The sequence below is a fragment of the Numenius arquata genome, chromosome 9, assembly GCF_964106895.1.
Source record: "Numenius arquata chromosome 9, bNumArq3.hap1.1, whole genome shotgun sequence".
Taxonomy (NCBI): Eukaryota; Metazoa; Chordata; class Aves; order Charadriiformes; family Scolopacidae; genus Numenius; species Numenius arquata.
In genome coordinates, this window is record NC_133584.1 from 12064392 (window position 1) to 12090155 (window position 25764).

At 53.6% G+C, this 25764-nt stretch overlaps 1 protein-coding gene across 1 annotated transcript; it reads right to left on the reverse strand.

Moving 5' to 3' along the window:
* Nucleotides 1–720: 720 nt before the first annotated feature.
* MASP1 (MBL associated serine protease 1) lies at nt 721–25553 on the reverse strand. Its single transcript, XM_074153322.1, has 11 exons — nt 25333–25553; nt 23205–23430; nt 14855–15032; nt 14473–14604; nt 13798–13994; nt 13351–13498; nt 12731–12849; nt 11788–11866; nt 7106–7243; nt 6078–6152; nt 721–1616 (listed from the first exon to the last, which is right to left on the reverse strand). The coding sequence occupies exons 1-11, from the start codon at nt 25551–25553 to the stop codon at nt 721–723; spliced, it is 2409 nt and encodes an 802-aa protein (XP_074009423.1).
* Nucleotides 25554–25764: the final 211 nt, after the last annotated feature.

The following is a 25764-nucleotide window of genomic DNA, read 5'->3' on the forward strand; positions in this document are numbered from 1 at the left end:
CTGTGGGGCACCCATCCCACATGATGGGGTAAAGGTAGCCCATTTAGATTTGTGCCGTCTTGGCAGCCATTAGCTTGCCAGCCATCGCTGAAGTTTAGGGCTAGAGTGGATCCATCTTCACATCCCTGGGGCCGGGTGGACATCACCTGAGATGCCATCAGGAAGGGACATTTGTTTACTAATAAAAATAGTAGCAAACCCCCAGGGGTCTCTCACTACTCTTTGCACAGAGAAGGTAGGGGATCTGTGAGGTCCAGGCCTGCCCAGATGGGTTTCCTGTGCTGTCCGTAGTCTCGTAGCTCCTGCAGTTGTGTCATCTGAAGGGAAGATCTGTCTGGAGAGCCACAGGGTTAGACACAATTCTCTGTGCATGGCCCAAAGCTTTGGTGGCAGGGAAACGCTGCCTCCATCGCTGTGCCTTTGTCCTGGCTTGGAGCGAGGCTCCCCAGGAGCATGGGTGAGGTTTGGAGACGGGCAGCACAAGCTGAGGACGCTGGCTGAGATCTCGCCCTTCGCTCCCTTCCCCCAGCTCCCTAGCAAGCATTTCCAAAAAGCGCAAGCGAAGGGACGAGGGACCAAGCGAAACAAATGACGTGGAGGACGGGCAAAGGCCTGGCGTGCGCTGAGCATTGTGGCTACTGCTTGCGAAAGACCAGAGTCTGGAGCATATTAAAAAACAACAACAAGAAAGGGAGCTGTGACAGCAGGCTGCTTAGTCACTCATCTCTCCAGCTCCGGGTCCAGAAATGTCCATCTCTCTGAGGAGCCTGTTTTCTTCTCCACCCAGTCCACATAGTTGGAGACTTTGGTGTACACACCATACACCTGCTTGCTGCCGCACTCCTCCGGGCCACCCCATGAGACCAGCCCTTGGGCCACCCATCTCCGGGTTCCTGGGTCCTGGATGACGAAGGCTCCTCCACTGTCTCCCAAGCAAGTGTCCTTCCCACCTTCATAGTAGCCAGCGCAGAACATGTTTTCGGTCACGCTGTAGTTCCCTGACCGCGACTCGTAGCTGGTCTTGCACTCTGCGTGCAGCACCACCGGTAGTTTGACGTACTGCAGGATGTCAGACAGTGTCCTCATGCCTGAGCTGATGATCTCGTCCACCGTGATGTTGGGGTTAGAGATACCCCAGCCAGCCACCAACCCCAGCATGTTAGGGTGAGGCCCCTCCAGCTCATGCTCAAACTGGGGCAGACAGACAGGCATGACGTAGTTCCCCATGGTCACCTTCTCCTTCAGCTTGACCAGAGCGATATCATGGTTGTAGTTCTGGATGTCAAACTCCTCGTGGAGGATGATCCTCTCCACTGTCCGGTTGACAGCCTCCATCTTGTTCCTCACGTCATGAAGGGCTAGGTAGACAGTGACGTGCTCCTTGGAGACAGGTATGACAGTCTTGTCTCGCCGCTGGGAGCGGAGCACATGGGCAGCCGTCAGCACCCAGGAGTCTGAGAGCAGGGCCCCGCTGCCAAACCATTTGTCGTTGGGCACCCGGGACATGTCCTCCACCACAATCAGGGCCTGCCAGGGGAAGAAGCCGGGCTCTGCATTTCGACCGCCAATGATGCGCTTGATGATCCCAGGCAGAGGACGAGCTGGCCGGCCGCACACTGGGGACAAAAAGGACAGGACAGTTACTCCCAGCACTTACCTAGGGAAGAAATGAAAAGGGACAACCGTGTAGATTATGCCACATGGCTGGCTATCTTCAAACCAAATGCTGACTTGTGTCTTTTTTTTTCCATAGAGGGCAACTCTTCTCATTTTCACCATGAATAAAGCCCATCCTTCCTGCCATCTTCACCTTCTCCTGGCAGAGTGTGCTTCAGAGCTTAGAGCAGGTTGAGCACTACACCCCATCTCCTATGCTAACAGGTCTTTGGAGGTATGTCTGGGAAAGGAATGCATCTGTCCTTCTGAAGGATTTTACTTCTTAAAGGCAGCCCCAGCTTCTTTCATGTCTTCCTTGCCTGGTAGAACCATTTCTCATGGTTTGCCCTCCTGGGAAAGGGGCAGTCTGTTACTCTTCCATAAGGACGGTGAGGTGACCTTGTTCAGCCCTTGTGCATGGGTTGTCCAGTTTCTTCTGTGAAGTAGGAGCCACGCTATGTTTCTCTAAGCCTGATGGCTCAGACATGAGACCATGAGTCCTCAGTGCTAGTGCTGCCCCTGTCACCAACCTGCTACATGACTTTGGGCTCTTCCCCTCTCTCTGCTGGCTGAGCTATTCTGGCAATACTTTTGGAGCACGGAGCATCTTTCTTTTCTCACAGCCCCAGGACAATTGGGTCCAGCTCTCCATACCAAGCCCTCTGGCTGTCCCATGCTTTCTGGGGCTGTGAACAATGAGGCATAGATTAGAGAACTGTCTTGTCTATGGATCAGTAGAATTTGTTGTTTTCCAGGATTTGAGTTCCCTTTCCCCAGGTGCCTGTGGAAACCTCAATCCTGGCATCTGCTCCCACATGGCACCCTGGAAGACCCAATGGAGGATCTTAGGCAGCTGTCCCAGGAAGTACCACTAGGCCTGTGGCCTCATCTACTTGCAATGATGAATGCATGTTGCTCAGCACCATCCATCATTGCACCTTTGGGGCCTGCAATACTTTCATGGTGAGTAAGAGAGTCTGATCTCCCTTTGCATCTCTCTAGCATGCATGCACCATGGAGTGTGGCTTTGTGGCTCCCATGGTTATGGTATCCTGCCCAGCTGGCAATGAGGCAGGACTGAAACCAAGTTGAGCCACTAGAACCCATGCTGGACCAGGGAAGGAAGCACCTTCAGAGCTGGAAGCTCCCTGCTGCTGATGTCCTGGCTCAGTGGGAGTCCATCCTGGGTTTGGCTGTGGGCAGTCAAGACCCAGTTAACCTCATGAGTTTGCTCAAAAAAAAGTAGCCTCCCAGCTGCCCTCTCCTTCACTGCCTTTGCTGTAGGTTATCAAAAGATGATATGAATGCTCTTGGCCATGAGACCATGAACTTTCAAGGCACACTTCTGTTTACCAGCCCAGGCAGGTCGAAGGCCCAAAGAGTCTCTGCTGAGCTTGGGAAGAGTCAAGATCTTGGTATGTGTCAAGGTAGGGCTGCAGCACATGTGGCCCTTTCATGAAGGGAGGTAGAGAGCCCTTGATGAAAAGAGTGGGTTTGTGCCAAGGGGTGGTATGTGCTGGACCTCCACTCCAGGGGGACTGCAGGATTTACTCTGCAATTAGCAGGCTCATCTGGGGTAAAGAGTGGGCTCTTGCCCACTGGGCATGAATATGGACAGTCAGAATGGTGTATAACACACTATGGGGCCATGGAGGCTTTCATCTGGGGTTAGCTACCCCTCAGGCATGGATCCAGCAAAACATGTGAGCCAAGGTGCGACTTTAAGCACTCAAAGTAGGATTAGATCTTCGTTTTAGTTTACACCTATGTGATTTATGCTCCAGATGAGGAACATGGTACTACCAGATTCCTTAGGGAAGGGGAAGTGGAAGGATCCTTCTGCTATGCTGAAGACCTGGTGGATGCTATAATTTCTGCCAAGCGTGGATTGCAGCAAAACAAGTCTGTGACTTAAAGGATTGTTGTACAGTTGAGCTGCTAGGTGGGACAAGAAGATGGCTTGAGGGCCAGACTGCACTTTGCAATCCCTCACGTTTCATCTCAGTTTCTGGAGTGGTTCGGCTGTATCCACAACACTTCAGAAGCAGAAAGGCCAAATGAGTAATCCTTCTGCCTCACTGGTCCCTGTGAGCTTGCTCAGCTCTTCCCAGATCATCCAGCCACTTGCCCGGCTCCTGCTCAATATGCCAAGAAACCCAGGGGAATGCTAGTGGGAGGACTGGAGCCTGACATCAGCCCAGCCTCACCCCTTGCTCTGAGACCCATCACGAGGTCTGTGGTCTCATGGCCATGGCATTCGCCCTCCCAGAGGAGCTGTGACTGGAGAAGCCTCGGCTGTGGGATGTTGCCTAGCACCATGGGCTTTAATCCCGCATCTCAAGTCCTCCCCACAATTCTGGCAGCTAAACCAGCATCCCTCTGCTCAGCTCCTCAACAGACCCAGAATTAATGTCTGAAGAGCCCTGATGTGCTGTCTGGTTTGCCTCCAGGAGCATTATCCAGGCACTGTGACCTGGCATGAGGAAGAGGAGGCACTCAGCCTGCTGAAGGTGGCTCTGAGAGGGCTGGGCAGGGTGGACAGGGACTTTGAGGAACTTAAGCCTTGGGACAAGGGTGGTGGTGGTGGGGCTGGCTCATGCCTGTGGCAGCACTGTGGAGGGGGACTCCCAGGGTGGTCAATGCTCGAGGGTGTTAATGTGACTAGGAGGTCGTGGAAGCTGGTTTGGGCTTTTCTTTCCACAGCTGGAAGAGTCCTGAATCACAGCAGCACAGGTGATGGTCTCATCCCTCTGAGTCTGCAAGGAGTGCAAGGCCATGTCCTCTGCAGAAAGTTCCGCCATGCCCCCTGTGCTGGGAGGGGAGAATTCAGAGCCTCACAGAAAGAGGGTCTGGCCCCCAAGGGTGATGGGATCACCCTGAGAGTCAGCCTCACAACCAGGGCAGGAGGGCCAGGAGCTGCTAATGTGGATTTGTTGCGGCTGGGGTCTGCCACTAAGAAATCTGTTACTCTGGCAGAGAGGGAGCGTGGTGAGTATCCCTGTGCCTGCTTCACTCCCCTGCCTTTCCCAGTGCTGCAAGGAATAGAAAACGTGCTCAGGCAAATAATTCCTGCGTCCCAGCCCAGCCCAGCTGGTCTGCTGCACTGAAGCTGATGGCGGTCCCAGTGAGATGGTTTTGGAGGAAGCGCACCCAGCCAAATATTTATTCTGTTAAATTACATATCAAAAATGCTGACCCGGCTGCAAATGCTCCCACTAATGGCAGAGGAAGGCATGGAGTGGCCTGGAAGTGGAGTTTCTATTGATGGGGAGGTGGCGTGAGACATGGGGGAAGGTCTGAAGAGCAGCTGGCCAGCTGCTGCCTGCAGATCCCGATCTTAGGAGAGCATCACCCTCTCTCTGGGATTTTCCATTTTCCTGAAGTCTCTCTGACTTCTGTCACTAATCAGAAGGTCTGGAAATGGCCCATGAAACCAGCTATGGCCCCAGAAGATGTCCCCATATGCTCCCAGCTCAAATTAGTTCAGGCTGAGACATCAAGGAGGGATGCAGGGAGCAGCCGCCACAACAACAGCAGCCACAGCCCTGGCCTCGGAGCTCTGTGGGCTGCAGGGAATCTCAGGGGGTCCCTCCTCTGGTCCTGCAGTCGCTCAGCGTGGCCAGAGAGCAGATGCCCTGTAAGACCTGCCATGGGGCTGAGCCAGCTCCTGAACCCTGGGGTGGCTGGAGCTGCGGCTGCTCCACAGCAGCTGGATCCCTGCATCACACCAGAGAGCCCTCCCTGCACATCCGATCACAACCTGCACCCGGGGCTGTTTCCAGCCCCCCCTCCCTGGCAGCCAGACCTGGCTCCATGCTCGGCTATGGCCAGCCAAAGTCTCGGGGACTTTTATTTAATCCTGAGTGGACGTCTGGCTTGAAACTTGCTGGCTGCAAACATTTCTGCCACTGCTAAAAGTCTTGGGATTTTTCTTTCCTTGAGAAGTGGCTGGATTTTTCAGAAAGGCTTAGAGAGGTGCTAATTGCTCCTGCCTGTGGACGCACTGCTAATGGGATCTGACAGCCAGCGGCACTGAGCAGGTAATGCTCTGCCCTTGGCTGGAGCCATCTCAGGTGGTGCTGGGGGCTGAATGTGGCCAGTGGGGTCTTCCCTGGATTGCTGAGGCTTCTGGTTTCCTTGTCTGCTGGAGCGGGGAGCTCAGGGAGCCCCACGGCTGCGGCTCCACTGCTGCCCAGTGTCACCAGTGCACCCTTGCCATCTGGGCCAGCCGGGAGAGCAGGAGGCCTCTGTCCCCATTGCCCTCCTGGCCACATGTTACAGCATCTGGATACGTAAAGCCAAGATATACGGCACTGCCACCAGGGAGCAAGGTCCCTGCCGAGGGGCATGGAGGCACCCCCATCCCGCACGTCCCTTCTCCGCACCCCTCGCTGCGGGACTGGCCGCCCCAGCACTAGTACCTGGTCGGCAGGATGGCAGCTTGGTCCCCAGCTCCTCGCTCCTCCATACCCCTGATGCATCGCATGTATAGGTGGCTGGAAGAAAGCAAAGCATTAGCTGGTCTGTGGCCCTGGCATGAGGGGGTGTCTGTTGCAGCAAGAGGTTGCCCAGCAGTCAGGACCCTTTTCCAGAGCAGGAGGTGATCTCCCTTTTTCACTCTCTGTGCTCCACTCCCTGGGGGCCCCTGGCAGCCCTGTCCCCAGGGGGAAACATGCCACCATCCTCAGTTTCATTGCCTTCTGGAGGGCTGTGCTGCACCCTCAGCCTCAGCTGGAAGCTGCTGCGCCATTACTGTGGCCAGTGGCCGGTCTGCTAATGCATGCCAGCTGCTGGGACCAGATGTGCGGGGCCAGCACGTGTGCCAGGGGATATGAGCAGGGAGGCAGGAATGTGAGGAAATCCTTTGGCTTTGCTTGCCCAGGGAGGAGGAGGAAGGAGGGCTGGGGTGTGTGTGCACAACCCTTCTGCTGCCCAGAGCTGAGTCCGAAGGGTGCAGAGACCCGTGGTGCTTGGCAAAGCACTTTGTGGTGTCTCTGTGGTTGTGGACAGGGCAGTTAGGTGGAAACCCAGTCTGCCATGATCCCACTGCTGTCTGTTTGGCTTTGGTGACTCTGGACATTTGGGTGCTGGGATGGGAAGCCTTGTAGAGCCCTTTCTGGGGCTGCTGGACCTGGTGCTCTCTCCTTTCACAGAGACACAGAAAATCTCACCTGCTGAAGGCAGCAGATGGCAGGGTGAGGAGGCAGAGTGCCTGAGAGCAGCCACACTGCTCTGCTGGGGCGGTGGAACACGTGGACAAAGCACCAGGGAGCACTAACTCCATCTCACCTCGTTGCGGAGCAGGATGCGGCTAGTCTGACAATCCAGGCAGTGCAGACGATGTGTGTAGGCTACGTCCACCGCCTGCTGCCTGCAGAGCATCCCAAGCTCCCCCCCGCCCCCAATGCCCCCAAGTGCCATCGGGACCCAGCCTGTCCCCACCGCTCACCGGTGCTGTTGGGGGCCATGTGGTAGTAGGGGTGCTGGCAGTGGTACTGGATGGCTGCTCGGTAGGTGGTGAGGTTGTTCCTGGAGGAGAAGGTGACAAAGCCGTGCTCCAGCTCCGGCGGTGCTTTGCAGTCAGCAACTGAAAGCCAACACAGAAGTGGGGGTTGAGCTCTGTTTGTTGGGGTGCCCAGCCCACCAGCAGGCAGGTAATGCTGGGCTTTGCTGTGTGATGATGGTCCTATGGGGCATACCAAGAGCCTGTATAGTCCTGCATCCCCTTTCTCTAGGGAGCTGCAGGGGGCACAGCCTGACACAGCCTTAGATGGCAGCAGGAGGCTGTTCCCATGATGTCCCATGTGTTCCATGGGACATGTTCCCATGGTGTCCACCATGGCCACCCTGCAAGACAGGGCATGTGTCTGGCACTGCTGAACATCAGTGGCATGGCTTGCCCGCAGGCTGTGCGGCCAACACCACTCATGCTGGTGGAGACCTCATGCTGGGAGCCCATCCTGAGCACTTCATTAGTGCAAGATGTTTCTGCTATACCTTTGAGAGGGGAAGAAACCTGCAGTGGCAGGTGAGAGCCATTTGGAGATTCTCCTGGAGGATGGCTTTGCATCCTTTATCAATAGGCATGAAAAAGCAGGCAGTGAGTCACTAACCTACTCCATGCATCAGGGAAGCTCTTCTATGCACAAGGCTTTGCTGAGGGCATGGCCCCATCTCTCCTTTTCCGGGTCTTGGTCACCAAACAGAGCTGATAAGCATTTACAGCTCAGCCTGAGCAACCCTAGGTCCTGGTTGTTCCTGCGATGGCAGGAGATGAGGGACATTGAGAGCATGGCTTTGCTGGTGTGCAGGCAGAGGGAAGACATGGGCAAGATCCCACCTGCTCCATCCCCCAGGACACAGGCAGATTTGGCTCTGCTCCACCCATCCCTGGTGTGGGCTCAGGGTCTGGTAGAGGGAGAAGATGCTGTTGCTCTTTCCCGTGGCCTGTCTGTGGTACCCTTTCTCTCCCACATCCCTCACAGTGCCCTGCCCAGCCCAGCCTTTCCTTCCCAGCCCGTCCCCTTGATTGGGCTTGTGCCACCCTCCCCAGGAAGGAACGCAGGCTGCAAGGTGGTTCATCCACCAAAGCCAGGAGCCACCCCGTGGGAGCTGCGGCTCCCCACCACGTGGGCAGTTCACCGCACACTCGGGTGATGCTGTGCAGCCTTCCCCTGTACCCTTCCAGGGAATCTGCCCCAGAGGAGGGCAGAAACCTGGGTCTGATCCTGCCGGGAAATGCAGTGCTGCAGAGCTGGGTTCTGCCACATTTAAAACGAGGAGTTGAGATGGGGATGGGTGACTTTGCAGAAAGAAGTCCCGTGGATGAGGGATGATGTGAGCTCTGTGGGTCTCCATGTGCTCCAGGATGTGACGGGGACAAGGACAGGAGTCCTAACTCCTCACACAGTGATCCTGGCTAACAAAGAGACAATTCAGGAGAAGCAGCAGCTGGCACCAGGGACATGTACTGATGCTCAGGGTTAACCACCTGCTTGGGTGAAAGAAGCCTGGTTTATGGCAAAACACTGCAGCTCACTGTTCACCGGGATCCCTTCCAACCCCCCTGTAGGGACGGCAGGTGATGGGATGGGTGTGTGGGTGCAGCCAGGTTGGGTGGAGGCCCTGGGTACCTGTGACTTGCAGAGGGGCAGAGGAGGGGACACAGACCCCTTTCACCAGCCCACCAGCCCTGGGGATCCCCACCTGGGCTGAGCCTTCCTGCTTTCTTTCCACAGGTGCACGATGCTCCTGTGCCATGGTGCCAGCAACCGTGGGACCTTTGTAAGGCCCTGGGGGATTGATGGGGCTTGCAGGAAGGAGGAAATGTATGTTGGGGATCCAGCCTGGCTTGCACATCTGCTCTGGGGTTGTTTATGGCCGCAAGGCAGCATCCACTGGCCTGCACAGCCTGTTCTCTCCCTTTGTGTACCCCCATCCTGGGGCAGGCCTGAATGGGCTCTTGCACAGAGGTGTTGCCCCACCAGTGTCCTGGGTCCTGCTGAAAAGGGTGAGGGGAGGGAGTCCGTGATATGAACCTTTCCAGACTTTTGCCTTGAGAAAGGGGCCATTCAGCGTCTCTGTCTTTGTAGGACCAGAGGTGGACTGAGCTCCCCAACACGCATGTCCTCCTCTCTCTGGTCCACATCTCAGCATCTTCCCAATGAAGCCTCCGATGCCTCAGGGAGTCCAGGATGCATGCTCTGGGCTCTTGGGGACATGAACGGGGCCAGACACAGGGCTCTGACCTCCTTCAGCTGCAACCAGCCCGAGACCAGCCCGTCCTCACCTCCACTGGGGAGCAAAGGGGAGGAGGAGGAGCATCCATCCCCTTGTGCCAGTGCCAGGGCTCAGTGGCTGCAGGAAAAGGCTGGTGATGCCAACCCATCCTCCAGGCCTCCTTTCCCGGAGGGTCTGAAAGGCACCAGGACTCTCGGAGAGAGGAGAGGAAGGAGTGTTTCTTATTTGCGACGCTGGGCCAGGGAGGAAGGGCAGTGGGAGGCTGAATCCAAACAACCAACCAACCAGGCGGCCGTGCCGTGCTCCTTGCACAACCACTGCCTTGGACGGGGAGCCGAGCTGGAACGAGGCATCCGAGCAGAGAGGGAGGGATGCGGAGGATGCACCGGGAGCTGGCGGCAGTGCATGGTCCCTGGGCAGCGGTGCTGGGGCTGGGCAGACCCCCCTTTCCGTGGGGCAGCACAGCAGCAGGAAAGGGGGACTCGACTCCAAATTTCCTTCCCCCCTTCTCAAGACGGAGTTAAGAAAGAACCAGGTGTGGGGGGTTAAGAGTGCCATGCCGGTTAGACAAGCCACGGAGATGAATTTGGCCAGGGGCAAAGGGGACCTGCCCCGGGTACCGGACAGATCAGAGAGGGGCATCGAGACAGGCTGCCCATCGGGGCGGCGCGGCCGGCGCCGGCCTCACACGGCCACTTGCTCCGAGCCGGCTCTTCCCTCTGTCTGGTTGTCGGCTCTATCTGCAGCTGCACCGAAAGCAGAGGGGAAGGAGGAGAGCAGAGAGAGAAAGCCCAATTAGTAGATGAGCAGAGAGAGGCATGCAGGAAAACCCAGCCCCCAAAACACCAGAAATCGTTAATGAGTGCCCGGCCAGCCCTGCCAGGGTGCCGCGGATGCCGGCGGAGCCACAGCCTTGCCCAGGACACATCTCGCTCTGCTCCGCCGGGGCAACCTGGGGACAACGGCTGGGAGAAGCCATCACAGGGTTGTGTTTAGCCTCGCCAGGCCATGGAGCTGGATTTTAATCTCCTTGGCTGAGAAGTTTTCTATTTTCTGCACTGCTTTCTAAAACCGTTTTTGCTTATGCTCTGCCTCTCCCAGACATCCTGGGGAGGTGGGAGGCATTGCAGTTTGGAGGCCTGAATTGCCCATTTAGGGGCTTCTTGGCTTTCCAAAAAAGTCTTAGAAATTTAGTGTGGTGAGTCATATCACAGAAGAAGGGACCAGTTCCAGCCTGGCTGGAATAATGCAGGTAATCATTTAAATTTTCTCAAAAAAATAATACTTGTTGGAGTTAAAAATATTTACCTAGAGTTTTGTTCTTTTTTTTTATTAGGCAAGGACAATTTTTATCTGATCTCTGCTCAAGCTGGATAAAATCAATGGGAGACTGTGGTAGTGAGAGTGGTAGGAGTGGAGGGGGGATCTTTGGTAGGGCAGAGGCATCACTAACCCCACACTTTCTAAGGAGATCTTTCAGATATGAATCTATTTAGCAGGTCTGAAAGCCTCCCGTTTTCCAATTTGAGTGAGAAAACATGAATTAAAACTCCAGAAATACTCTCCTGAGTAAGATCCACGGTATCATTAAAAGAAAAAGGATCTGCCCAGATAGGGAGAGCCCATCCCAACATCCCTTGAGAGCACCTTGTCCTGCCTTTCTTGGAAGGTTTTGGGACCTTCTCTGAGCATATTTGATGCTTTTCTCCTCTCTGGGCCAGCCTTACAGCAGACTGAGCAGCACAGAGAGCCTCCATGAGGGCTGAGGGTGGTTTGGGGAAAGGGAAAAGATGTTATCAGGTACATCTCCCAAGCTTGAGCCGAGAGAAGAGATAGGTTAGGTGAAGAAGAGATGATGCCAATTATCACCTATCCTTTCAAATGGCATCCCCTTCTTTCTTCCCTTTCTTCCCTTTTCTCCCATTTTGAGGTCTATAAATGTTTGGGCAACTTTTTTTCTCCCCTTTCACTTAGCTGAGCAGTATCCAATTTAGGTTAGTACCTGGGACCTCTGTAATGCCCTGGGTCTCAGTAGCCTTTCCACTGGTCCAGGAACCAGATTATCCCAAATTGTCCCAGATTTATCCAATGCAGCCAGCTCTCAAGAGCCAGAGTTGCTCTTTCTTTGACAGGAAGACAGTAAAGCTGCTCACAAATCGAGTTATATGAGTAATCTAAATAAAAGCACCAACCTCCTGCTTGTGGCATTTGGAGCGAGCCCCATTATGTTATCCAAGAACAAGCCAAAAGAGCTTTGCAGAGTTACGTAGCCTCTCTGGCTGGGTTTGTGTCTCTGAGTAAGGAACTCCGCTCTGGCAGGGCAGCTCCCTTTAGCATGAAATGATTTCAGCAGGAAAAAGACATTGGCAGGGTGGGGAAGGGTGTCCTTACTTTTGCAGATGGGGATCTTGTTACTCCAGGTCCCGTCCTTTAGACACTCGATCTGGAAGGAGTCACTTTCCAGGTTATCCTGTGCAGAAGATGCCAGCAAAAAAAGCACCGTCAATGTACAAAGCAAGGAAATTTTTCTCTCCATAAAATATCAATTCCTTGGTGATTTAGTCAAGATATAGTCATATCCTCCTGGAAGAGGACTTTTCTAGCTCTAAAATGCAATAAAATCATAATAAAAAACTTGAAGAGTTTTCTTGTTGCCAGCAAATCAGTGGCATTCTGAATGCAAAAGAGCTGGAGGCATTTATTCCTGTTCTAGGTACTGGGTTGGGTAAGGCGGCAGCTCTGCATGAAGGATGAGTCTGGGAGGAGATCAGAGAAATACCCGGCTCCATGTTGGAAGTCAAACAGGCTACTGGTTTGGAGGGAAGACAGCCACCCCATGAGTCACCCGTGCTCCCCGTGGTTCTCAGCTGTTTCCCGAAGAGGGCCTGCCAAAATCCCTGCCCTCTTGACTTGCCGAAGCTGTCCCAAAGTCCCAGAGGACCTCCTGGTCAGTGCAGGCTGGCCTCTGCAGGGCTTCCTGGGAAGGTGGGCCCATGCCTGCCGAGGTGGGGATCGGGCAGAGCCCTGGCAAATCCCCGGGGCTTTTACTGACTTTTTCTCGGGCACAGGTGCCAAGTCTGGCATCCTGTGAGCTGACCGGTTCCAAAGGGATGATGAAAGTATGGCTCAGGAAAGTGCCCTCTCCTCTCTTCTTCTGCATCTTTGGGAAGGGAAGGAAAGTTGGTGGCCCTCAGAGGAGGCTTTGTCCTTGCCCCTGGGAAGGGGGTAAGGATAGTGTGTGGGTTGCATTTGCTCTCAGAGACGCAATGGCTTTGTGAGGAAGGATCCCCCCCTTTCCTACCCAGGTGCCCAGCTCCACACCATCACCCCATACCTTCAGCACTTTATATCCGGTGTTGCAGCTGATGACAACCTGGTCTTTGAAGGTGTACTTGGCTTGGGAAGGCTCAATTTTCCCATTGATTGGTGGTTGCACCAGTGGGCACGGGTTTCCTTTGAATAAAGAGAAAATGAAGAAAAACAAAACTCAGCTGAATAAATGGAGGAAATGAAGAGTCCCAGTTCTGCCAGCCAGTCCCCATCCCAGGGTCTGAGCATCCCTGCCCTGCTCTTGCTATTAACCTACACTAATGTGGCTCAGCCAGACTCTTCTACAAAAGGTGAAGGACCCAGGTCTTTCCTCCAGTCCTGGGCTGCTCCTGCCTTTGGGCATTGCAAGGCTGGGAGTTAGTAACAGTAGCTTTTGCAATTATCCTGCCCAAAACTGTACTGCTTTGCAATGCCTTGTTTCAGGACCCATCTGGCACAGGAAAAAAACAACACCCTTTGATGGAAGGGCTCCATGTTATTTTATTCCTCTCTTGTGATTTCTGGGACAGACACTTTCTGGATACAGGATCAGGGACCACCAAACTCATGGTCTCCACCTGCAGGGTTTATAAAGCCCTTCCCATTGCCCAAGCCCAGCAAATAGAGGAAAGGAGCAGGAGTTACCAATTGCTGTGTACGACAGCTTCCAGCCCCTGTTCTCTCCTGAGTTGTCACTGTGGAAGAGGATCTGCACGCTGTTTGTTTGGGTTTCAATGCGTCCTGGGGACTTCTCTCCACAGAAAGGGCCAAACTCCCTATGGCCAGCTTTGATCTGCCAAGAGAAAGAAGAGTGGGCGGCTCAAGGGGGATCTTTGATCCCTGAAGATCACTTCGCCGTGAAGCTGATGAAGTGGGATCAGTGGGGCTTAAGCACCATGTGTTTAGGGGGGATGTGAACTGAAAGAGGGTCGCCATTGACTGAGAAAGTCAAAATCAGACATGGTAAGAGACATGGGTTCAATTGAGCACAGGACTTCTGCTGGCTTCGTTACCCCACTTAGAGTGGGGCAATTTTGCTCCCATTACCAGGGCACCGGGGAAACAACAAGAGATGTGCAAAGCCCAGCTCACCTTGATGTAGTCATAAGGACAGGTCACCTCAGGGTGGTCTTCCACGTCAAAGCTGTCCTCGAAGCTCAGGGTGATGAAGAAACCCTCCTCCAGCTCAATGCGGTACAGGCAATCCGAGCTCTTGGGGTAGGGGCTGGGGAAGTCAGCGCTGGTGATCACCCCATTCCTCTGGGTGTAAAGGTTGTCACTGCACTCCACTGAAACACAGACATGGCTCTCTCAGGGCCCTGCCAGCCACATCCCAGCCCTGACCATACTCAGGAGCCCTCCCAGTGGAGTGGGGTCTTCTGGGTGGTCCATGGACCCTGAATGGGTCTATGCAAGGAGAACCTCCAAATATGCCTGTGGTGGGTCCTGGGCTGAGAGCTAATCCAGCTAATCTATGTGATGCAAATACAGAGCAGAGACTAAACATTTTAATTTCTCTCACTTGAGGAGGTCTATAGCACTTAGTGAGGAGCATAGCCCATGGGAGAAACCATATCTCCTTCCCACAGAAGAGGACTGCAGGCCTTGGGCGCTCTCCAGACCCAAGCTATTGGTTTGTAGGGGAAGAGGCACCTTGTCCCTTCTGGCAGTAAGAGGACAGTTTTCCCTGTGTTTGGTAGGTCTGTTGCCTGCACAGGGACCCCTCTGTGTGACCATCCCCATGTCTGAGCTGCGCCTGGGTGATACCTTTGCAGGTCCTGTTGTCGGAGTGGAGGATGTAGCCGAACCTGCAGGAGCAGTAGTACCCGCCGATGTAGTTGTGGCAGTAGTGGTCACATGCCAGCTCCTCATCGCTTTTCTCCAGGCACTCGTCCACATCTAGGATGGAGTTAACAAGGCAGGGAGGTCACCCTGCAGCGCCCCTCACGTCACTCTTTGTGGGGACATGTGCCACAGCACTGAGAAACGAGTTGTCCCATATGGTGGGTCACACAAGCACCCAGCAAGTACCATATGGCCCACAAGGACTTCTCTCGCTAGGGTCCCCAAGGCTGGCCTGGGATGTGATCCTAGCAAATTTGTTCTGCTACCCTAGCAAGCCAGTCTTGCAGGTTTAACCACTGCTTACCCACAGCTGTGTAATGGGCATCGAAGCCGGTGAAGCGTTCCTCATTGGAGAAGTCAGACCTGAATGTGAGCCCCATGTAGGGCCCCGGGGACAGGATCACTTGCTGGCCAGGGGCCTGTTCTGTGTCCGTAGTCTCCCTGCCACAGAAGGTTGCCAGCTCCTGGTCCTCAGCTTCAATCTGTGAGCAGAAAGCATGGGTGAGCACTCGGCAGGGCTTGGGACTTGTCCCCTGGGCTCTGCTGAGCACTTGGATAGCACAGGAATTTGACATGTCCCTGGGGTTCCCCCCAGTGCTGGTCACCTCTGAATTTTCTCTGTGCGGGGCTGTGGGTGTCTGCAAGCCTGGAGAGCCTGCACTGCCTTCCTGGGGGAGGTCAGGCTGGGCTTGGAGACATGCTCTGCACCTAAGAGCTCCAGTCTCTGCCTGCACTTGCCTAGCCTGTCCCCTGCCAGGGCTCCGCAGTGTCTCCATGGGGCAGGCTGCCCATCTGGCAGCCTTTGATGGCCACAGCCTAAGGATGCAGCTCTGCACCCCTATGGTACCTGGTCCTGCTCATCCTGTGCTGCCTTGGCCCTAAAAATCAATTTCCAGCCATTCCTGCTGCATTCACTTCACCTTCCGCAGCCAAGCATGACCCTGGGGATGCTCAGAGCATGGCAGGTCTGACTCCCACTGCTCCAGCTCTCTAAGATGCCATTAATGCAGTAAAGCAATTAAACATTTTCTGCAAAAGGAACACAGGGGCTCAGGTCTGCCTGCTGCTGCCTGTGGTCACCCTCTGAAGCAGATGCCAAGAGCAGGCAGCACCCTGAATGCAGGGAGGAGCTGGGGGGTGTAAGGGGAGGATGCAGGGAGGGAGCCTGTTTGGGCGGTAGGGTGAGGACGTGGGCAGGTGACAGGCAGATGAGAGGATGTGAAAATCAGCCCCAGGCCATGTTGTACCTACTCTGAGCTGTTGGTACCTGAGATGCTCCCCCTTGCCGCTTCCCTCAGCCCAAATTCTGATGTGGGCAGCAGAATCCATGTGAGGGCCGTGCTGCTGGGAGGGTGCTGGGACCCCAGAGGAGCCCCTGCCAGACCCCCTGCCCATCAGTATTCCATCAGCTCAAAGCAGCAGCTGTAATTTGGATGGTGTTTCTGTCCTCTGTGCTGGCTCGGACAATCTTGGTCCTGTCCCTGCCACCTAGGGTCCCTGTCTGGTTCCAAACCTGCATTTGCACCAGGCTGCATTTGGACTTGGAGTCACACGCCCAGAGGGCTAAAGGAGAGGACCCAGGGGTCAATGTGCCCTGTTGTCATGTGAGTATGCTCACTAGCCTCTACGTGCATCTCTTTAAAGCACAGCCATGCCCGTGCCTTCAAGCACTGTAATGCTTGTGGAAAACCCTCTGCTTTTCCCTGGAAACCCCCTCCCTTCCTTTTTTCTTGCTGTTTTCCCCAGGACTGCTTCAGCATAGACCCAATCTCCTCCTGCAAATCCCATCCCCAGCCTCTGTCTCGACCCCAACCTCTCCCAGCCTGTTCCCAGCACCCTGCCTGCTTTCCCCCAGGAGATTTGAATATGAATAACCCCTCGGCTGAGGAATGCGATGAACATCACCACGCCAGCTCCCGCTCATGCTCATGCCAAGCCAATGCTATTGAGGCCATGATGAAGCGTGTAGCCCCCCAGCCCATGCCTGGGGAAAACAGCCGCCTGCTTGGGGACCCACAGGATCCCAGAGGTGTTGCAATGCCATCCCTGGCTTGTGCGACCTCAATGAGGCGATACCCTCCTCCAGCTGCATCCCTGTCTCCTGGAGACCCTTGGTATGTGCTGGCTGGGGAGAGTCTGGGGCTGAAAGGGAAATTTCCCGGGGCTGAACAAGCAGGAGGAAACTCGCTCACACCAGGGAAAGCCAACGTGGAAATGGCAACTCAGCATGCCTTGACATTGCCTCCAGATATTTTCCATCCTCTCATACAAGCTGGAGCTGGCCAGAAAAGAGAGAGACTTTCCGATGATAAATTTTGAGAATTTGGAGAAAAAACATGTGCCCCACATTGGGACAAAAACCCAATTGAATTTTGTTTCTTTTTGTGAAACAGTGTTCTGAAAAAAAAAAGGAAAACAAGTAATTTGGGATCCATCTGGTTTCAATCCCTTTGAAATATACTGTGGTGCTTTAGAATCTCTTTTAAATTTGAAAGAAAGATTGTTTTGAATTGAAATAGTGTTTCAGAGCATCATCACCAACAGCGAAGGAAAACGGCATTTTGGCCCCAACACGCAGTCTTGGCTGCACAAGCACGTGACATGCAGCCTTTTCTGAAGAAACTGCTTTTTCTTAGGGAAAGCTGTGGGAAGGAGCAATTTCCAGCCAGCTCCTTCGTGTGGGGCTGGTGGCTGTCACCTCTTCAGGGACACATGAGTCACTGTGTGAGCTCCCATCCCTCCCTTCTATCCCCAGCCGGTGTGGGACCTGCAACACAGCATCACCGATGCATGAGAAAAACTCCCTGGTGCCCCATGTCTTATCCGGAGGATGCTCCCACCATGGGACCAGCCCCAACACCACCCCCAGCATCCCTGGATACAGGCCCAGGGTGACAGGATGAGGCCCGAGAGACCCTCGCTCTCCTCACTGAAGGTATCCACGGCCCCTTATCTGTGACGGGTCCCATGCCCTGAGCCACAGGGAGCAGAGACAGCCCTCCGGCAGTAAACTAAACAGAGAGGTCATCATCCCTGGTTAATATTTGCTGCTGCTGCTGAGGACTGTATACTTTTTCATAGATCATTTACATCCAGCGAGCAGGCTGGTAATTAAATCCTGGTTGTTTGTTTGGAGTTTCTCCCTCTCGGGTCATGATGTCGACGTTTTCACTAGAGAAGATGTGTCCCTGAGGGAAATATCAATTGCCGCAGAGAAATTCCCTATAAAAATACGCTGAAAGAATCCTCCTTTGAAAAATAAAATATAGCGACACTCTCGTGCCTTAAATTTACCCTTGCCACTGCCTCCTGATGTCTTCCCTGTTTCTGCTTGCCTCTTCATTCCCTCGTTAAGATTTCTGCCCCTCTGGATGGAGGCAGATGGGGGTCCCTCCCTGGCTGTGGCTCTGCCCCCCTGCATTTCGGCTTGGGCTGTGGCTAAGAGAAGTGGTGACCCAAGCTGTGTGGCCCCCCCTCTGTCCCATATTGATTTCCCCCTTCAGGGCAAGAGGCAGGAACTGGGGTGCCCCGGCTCGGCAGCAAATGATGCTGCAGGGCATGGATGCTGTGGAGCAGCAATGCTCCAGAGATGCCTCCTGCAGCGCGTGGGTTAACGGAACACCATGAAGACCAAGGGGAATTTGGCCCGGTGGTTCAGTGTCTGCCGCCGGAGAGGAGCAGGCAGCCGGCAATACGGAAACGCAGCCGCCACCCCCCCTCCCCTCCAGCCCTCCAGGAATGCACTAATTGGACTGATGAAGGCCAAACATACCACTTGTAATATATATAAATGGCTCATTAGGCAGAGGAATCACAGAGCTGGGCTGAAGACACTGGGAACATGACATGGGGAGGAGACACTCATAGACAGGGAAGGGCATGAAACAGCCCCTGCCGAGCTGCCTTGCAGTTAGAGTGTGTGCAAGAAGGCAACACCCAGATGAAGGGTTTTTTTTTTTCCAAATTACTGCTGCAGGGATGGGACAGCCCCAGCAGGAGCCTCCATCTAAGTCTCCTGGAGATCCTCTCCCAACATGCACGCGTTCTCTCCCCCTGATATATATTAAGGGTCCTTTCCTGTGCAAATGCGCACCTGAATTTTCGCAGGAACATCCGTGGGAGCTGTGCTGTGGGGGAAAGCGGAGCATCGCTGGTTTCCCCTGCTGTGGACTTGGCTCAGCATTTGCAGACTGACCCCTCCTGTCGGCTGCTGCACCCTCATGTCTTATTTCTGGGCCAGGCCTGTTTCCGGGGGGGGCTGAGGGTGCAAGGAGAACCTAGGCAGTATGCTGGGATGCTAGTGGAGCTGCTGGCTCCGTCCCATGCCTGATCCTCCTCCTACTCCTGCACAGGGCTTGACTCTGGTCCCCAGCAGTGCAGAGGGTGGCTGGCAGCACCAGACTCCTCTGTGCAGAGAAAACGGGATGGGAAAGGTCAGCAACAAAGCTCTGGGCCCTCCTCTCCTCCCAGCTGCCTCCTGGGATTTGAAGTGCTCCTCTTCGGACCCCACGCCCCCCAGGCAAGGATTACCCCCTGGCTGAGGCTGGCTGATAGCATTGAAAGAGGATGCTCTTCTCCTGACCCCTCAGTTCATGCCAAGCCCTGATTTGTGCTTTTTCCCCCTCCTTTGAGCAGAGGAAGGTGTAAATGGATCTTTTGCACCCTTCTTGCAGCCCCAGTCTGGGCATGCACTGCCCTGATCTCCTTCCCTGGCCCTGCATGGCCCCTGCCAGCACCAGGTCGAGCACTGAGGGTGTCCCTGGGGACAGTGCCATGGAGCGCTCTGCACAGCACAGCAGGCAGCCCTGTCCCGTGTGAACCGCCTGCAGCAGGGCACGGCGCACTGCGAGCCCAGGACACCAATCTGCTACAAGTCCTAAATGCCACACCAAACCTCAGGGGGACGTTGCTCCATCATATCGCAGACCTTTCATAATCCCCCTCCCCAAGCGCCACTTCCCAGGGCTCTGCCTGCAGCCCTACCTCCATAGCTTGGCCCATGCTCCTGTTTTCCCCTCACTGGGGCCGGCAAAAGCCACCTCCTGCAGTTGGTTGGGCCCCTGGCCACCCTTGAGCAAATTTATTTGCAGCCACTGGTTTTGCTGGGAACGCTTGCCCAGATCCTTGCCCAGATCCACCCACACAAAGAGTTAGTAGGAGTCCTGTCTGGGTGAGCACCCAGTGGCACAGGTCCTCCCTGGGAACACGGATGTGAATAGCAGCTGCAGAAAAATGTCCTAAGTGCCACACATGGGCAGGAGTCTGAACACAACATGAAGAGATGCGTCCAAGGGAGACTTGGGTTGTATCAGGGAAGAGAGGACCTGCTGGAAGTGACCTGTCACACACAGTCCCTGGGCTTGAAGGAGTGAAGGGAAAGCCCTGTGGCATGTGCTGAAACCTGCCAGGTCTTAAGCACGTGCCATACTGAATCAGGACCCAGTGGTAGGGAATTGGGTGAAGAGATTTAACCCCACTAGGACCAGGAGCCAGCAAGGACTTGTCATGGGCTGACTGGGGGGAAATCTTCTCACCACAGGCCACATCTTCAGTTCAATCAAGGAGCTGGTCCCAAGCTGGCTGCCAAGCCCTCAGGGGCCGATTTCATTCTAGGGCTTGACCAAGTGATGTGCAAAATCTCCTAGACAGGAGTCCAGGCTCAGATCTCCCTAATAAGCTCAGGGATTTACTCGTGAAGGCTCCTCAAAAGACAGGATTTCATCTCCTATCTCTGGCCCTCCACTGGGATTTCATCTCACATCTCCCTGCCTCTGCCACAGCACATCTCAGTGGCACTAGTCAAGTCACTTAACCTGATTTCCCGGTTACAGTGGTGGCTTTCGAGGTGCCTCGAGCCAGTGCTGGAGACTTGTGTGCAGAAGTGCTCAGTGCTGTGTGACCCCAGAAAAGAGCTGGGCAAACCACAGTGAGAGTGTCTGCAAATGAGGAACGCCCAAATCAGCTCCCTGAGGACAGTGATGAGCTGGGCAGAGTCTGCTGAGGAGCATGGTGGAGGGCAGGAGCCAAAAGCCCAGCATGGACGGCTGCCCCTTCATTCCCCTGGACCTGGCAGAGGGTGGCCATCCAAAACCTGGGTAGAGGCTGTCTGACACACTGGGGCCCGGAGCTCGGCTTCCCAAGGCATCGTGTGTTTCCTACCTGCATGGGGCTTCTTTGGGTGGGTATTTTGGGGGTGGCTGTTCCTCCCGTTCCTCCTGGCTCACATCCTTACTGAAGTACCACTCGCCTTCTCTCTGTGCCATCCCCATTTGCACAAACAAGCCTCCTGGCCTGTGAGCATTTCTTTAGGAGCCGTGTTCTTTTTATATATATACACACACGCATGCATATATATGTATATATATAAATAAACAGCTATTGTTTTAATTAGCCATTGTTTCAGAGCTCTGGAAACTGTTCCCTTCTGAAGACCACCCCGAAGGCAGAGGTCCGCATGGGTTTACAGCTCGGCTCGCCCTGAGCTTGCCACTCAGGATGACTTTCTACACTGCTCAAGGTCTTGGGTGCATGGGCAACCAAGGAGGTGAGGAAAGAAAAGGCCAGGGCATGGTGGCTTTCTGCCTCTCCTGAGCTGGGTCCCCACCTTGCATTGGGGCTCTTCAGCTCCCATTTTGACCTCCTTCTTATGGCAGTCAAGATAATGAAGACCCTGACGGAGAGCCCCGTCAGATTCTTACTCAGATCAAACAAGGTGTTTCTTCACACGCACAGCCATATAATGACATGTTTAACCTGTGCAACTCTCTGCCACAGGATGCTGCAGAGATTAAAGTGACCCACGAATTCAGAAAGCAAAGTTCATAGAGGGGGAATCCACTGAGTGCCATTGAATGCAGAGATACCACCTGTGGCTTTCTGAGCATCTTCACTGGGACTGGTAGAGGAAGAACCTATATGTGGTGGGTCTATAATAATATTCTATAGCCATGCACTGGTGGCCACTGCCAAAGAGCAGGCTGATGGTTTTTTTTACATCTTGCATTGATGCAGACAGAGGCTGGACACACAGACCCAAGGAGGAAAATAGCCATGGAGTCATTTTCTGCTCTCCTTAATGTTTTCTAAGCTGGTGGTTTAGCAGCATCAAGGTTGCACCTCTACCCAGCAGAGTAGCCTACGGATCTCCTGTAATCCATCCATTTTCAACACTTTTCAAATATAATTCTGTGGTGGAGGCTCCGCAAGCTGAGTTACAGCCCCGAGCAAATTTATACAGCTGAGATCTAAATCCCTGTGAAAAATACCGCCTTCTTATGGAAATCCAGCAGCAGGGAGAGCTATGGTGCCAAGTTGGCACCATGGCCAAATAACAGGGAGCCTTATGAAAAAGGAAAAATGAACAGGGGGTGAAGGGTGGGAGGAGGGGTAAAGCTTGGAATGGGGAAAGTTTCCAAGAAATCCACTCCTTCAGCTTATTGGGTTTTTAAAGCAATATATCTCTATATATGTCCCTGGCCCTTGTGCTTGGAGAAGATCCAGGAGAAGCAGAAAGAACTAATCAAACCTCAATGAGAGCTGTTAGTAGCAGAATGAGTGCCAACATGAAGGGGAAATTAAAGCAGCGAACAACAGATCCTAGAGGGAAAAAAACACAAACGTTTGCCTTGTTTTCTTAGGGCAAGAATAAAATAATGATTTCAATTAGCTGGCAACTAGCAGAACTCAACCAGAGCTGAGTTCTGCGGTTCCAGACCTGGGTGCAACTTCCACCTGCCTCTGTGCAAAGAAGCAGAGTGAGGCTTGTGCCAGGCGATGGGGTAAGGCATGTTCAGCCAGGCAAACCTAGAAAGCACCTGCTTGCTACTGCTGGTCTGCTAGAAAGCACCAAACTTGACCAAGTTCAAAGATGCAGAGAAGGCAGCTTGTCCTGGATGCGAAGGAGAGCCCTGCTTGGAGAGACCTGTGGTGCAAGAGGCAAGGATGCTCTGTGGCACTACAGTGTGTGGCCCATCACATTTTCTGATGGGTTACTGCCCAGTGATGAAGCAGACTGAAATCTTTTGTGGTTTTGGCCAATACAGCTCCTTGGGAACCTACATAACTTGGTTGGGCTGCAGATATTTGCCAGCAGCGGCCTCAAAATTTGTGTCTCAGCTGTGAAATGGGTTTGCATTGAACCCAAGGGAGCCTTTGGGTCTGTGCCCTGTGGCTTGTGGGAGATTCTGCTTGCAGATCCCAACTTGCAGCTTAGATCTAACCTTTCCTTTTTGCTTCCTTGTGGGCTGGACAGAGTATCCTAAGAGCCTACAAGCTGCAGCCAGGGATCCAGGCTGCAGCTCAGAGGTTGTCCTTGCACGTCAGAGTGGCACAGGTAGGGGGCTTAGCCACAGGGGCTTCATCAACCCATAGGTGTGTAAATCCCATTGGATCCAATGAGAATTAGGTGCCCAAATACTTTCAGAAATCTGGTCCTCCATGGGTAAGCTCTGAATCTGGTGTCACACTGACTGTCAGTCCAATGGATGTTGTCAGCTTACCTGTGCTCTCCCTGTTGACCACTGGACTTACAACTCCTGTACCCAATAAATGGGGAAAACCACCTTGTTCCCAGCTTTTCCAGCACTACCCTCTCTCAGCTGGCCCGATAGCTCTGCTGTCTATCCCACCATCTGCTCCGTGATATGACAGCTCACCTTCACATAGTCGTATTCACAGAGGTAGGATGACTCCAAGTCAAAATGCATGAAGTACAGCTTGATTTTAAATCCATCGGGCACAGAGATGTTCCATGTCACTTCCGAGTCACTGGGATAGGAATCGGGGAAGTTGGGAGACTGGATCTCCCCAAACATGTCCGTCAGCTCGATGGCATCCACCGCGCAGAGCAGCAAGGCACAAAAGGACCAGGTCAGGGTGTACCTAGAAAACACATGTGAGGAGATGGAATTAAACTCTAGCAGTGTTAAAACCTGTTGAGGGCTCAGTCTTTTTCCCCAAGTGGGTAGTGTAAGGTCACACGTGTAAGGACATAGGTACCATCCGTGATTCAAAGGTACCTCCACAGCTCCAAGCAGCATCAGGAGCTCGGTGTTTCTCACGCTTCTGGGAGCAGCAGCTGCTGGCAACACATCCTTTAACTAATGGGGCTCTGATGGGCAAATCTTCCTTTAATGGAAGAATAAACATAAGGATGCTTAATAAAATAATGACGCTTTCTAAATCAGTTTAATGAAAGCATCATGGCAATAACTGCTAAGTATCATTATTATTATTACTGCTTAGCCTCATCCTGCCAAACTGGGATCGTTGACTCTCAATAAGCAGCACATGTCTTTGCAACTGGGCAAGGATGTTCCAGGGCCCCAGCAGTGTAACCCAGCGTGTTACTCTCCGCTATTTTCTGGTATTCTTCTCTTCTCTTCTCTTCTCTTCTCTTCTCTTCTCTTCTCTTCTCTTCTCTTCTCTTCTCTTCTCTTCTCTTCTCTTCTCTTCTCTTCTCTTCTCTTCTCTTCTCCTTTCTTTTCCTCTTTTCCTCTTCAATTCTTGAGGTGTCATTCACCCAGATGGAGAAGCAGGCAGAGGTTGAGATCCTTAGAGATATTTTGTCATCAAAACTCAGCTTTTAAACAAACTCAGCCTGAAGAGTTTGTCCCAACAAAGTTGTTACCAACCTTTTTGTGCCCAGAGGAGGGCAGAGAGGACAGGTAAATCAGTGGCAGTCCACCTGACCTCACACAAGCCTCGAGCTCCATTTGGCCATGAAAGTGAGCACGAACTGAGTATTTCTCCGTGCCAGGTTAGCACACCGCCTATGCTGGAGGTGTAAACACAAAAGCCTGTGCCATTGCAGAAGGAGGAGCAGACCTCAGACTCTTTACACCCGGTGGAATGCACAAAGGAAAAAAAGCATGCAGGAAATTAGAGCCATTAGAGATGAAAATTTCCGCTTTCTAAAATAGGTACTAAGGCTTGGCAAAGCCTTGTAGGTGTGTATTACAGACGCTGGAACTACTCACACGTACACCCGGTTTCAAAATCAGGGCTTGATTTAGGTATGCTGGTGAGGAAATTGAAGCTATATAAGTGGATTTTTTTTAACCTGTCTGTGTTCTTTCAAAACCAGGGCAGTAGATTTCTGGGGCTCATTTGTGTAGTGCCATCACTTTTCCCAGTTCTTCATTACACAGCAAAGTTAATGGGTACTGAGAAATTTGCATCTATTTTTCTTTCAGAGTGAGGTTGAACATGCCTTTTTCTGACAGCTTGTCTGAAACCACAAAAATGTGTGAAGGGAAAATCTGTTTCTCCTCTGTTCAGAGTACATGCACGGGGCTGGATGCTCAGCTGGCGTAAATGGGCATCACCTCCTCGACTTGAACGGGCCGTTTGCTGGCGCAACTCTCTGCTCTCCCTTTAAACCGGGGAAGCAAAACAACATCAAACTTCTTCCCCATGCCAGTAAAGTCTTAACCTCACGTAAAAGTGATAAACGACCGTGGCGTGCACAGAAACCTGAAGACGGTGCAGCACATCCAGCCTCGCTCACACCTTTCGCCCGTGGACCATGGCAGAGCGGTACACCCAGGCTGCGTGCCCATCACCCGAGGCTCCCTTCGGGCTCTGCCAGGATGCCGGCACGCAAGCTGGGCTGCAGCACGAAGCCGAGGCATGAGCAACGCCTCATTTGCTCGCAGATGGGGAAACCGAAGCCACGGTCATCAGAGGGAATCCTTCCCCAGCGGGATGGCCCCCCTGCCCTGGCCGTGCCCTGAGACCCCAGCATGTGGGACTCCGGGGTCAGCCCGTCGCGGAGGTACTCACCTCATTTTGCTGCCGGGAGGGTTTGCGGGTGGGTTTGGTGCGGAGGATTGCTGGCTGGTTTGCGAGGGACGGCTTTGCCTCCTTCCAAACGCTCGGCTGTCCGCCTTATCTCTGTCCGGAGATTTGTGAGCGTGTGCGCGCCTATGTGTGTGTGCGTCTGGAGTTGTCTGGCATTTTCCATGCAGGTCACGCCTTCCCCTGCCTGCAACCGTTCCCCACATCCCCACAGGCAGGCAGACCTGCCTACATTGGAACCTTCCTCCCCGCCGCCCGCCCGCCGCTCCCTCCTCTCCCACCGCCGCGCTGCCCCTGCGCTCCAGCAAAAGCCGCGGCATTCAGCGAAGTTTTTGTCTTCCCTAATCTCCAGAGTTTTGTGTGGTGTGTGTGTGCCCATGCACATTGTGTTTTCTCTCTTTTTTTTTTTTCCTTTTT

Bases quoted from the DNA above. Each gene is read 5' to 3' on its own strand.
- MASP1 (XM_074153322.1), bottom strand. From the start codon at position 25,553: ATGTGGGGAACGGTTGCAGGCAGGGGAAGGCGTGACCTGCATGGAAAA. The intron at 14,605-14,854 runs GTAAGCAGTGGT...ACTCCATCCTAG, and splicing joins TGCCCATTACACAGCTGTGG to ATGTGGACGAGTGCCTGGAG. The intron at 13,499-13,797 runs GTGAGCTGGGCT...TTCTCTTGGCAG, and splicing joins GTCCTTATGACTACATCAAG to ATCAAAGCTGGCCATAGGGA.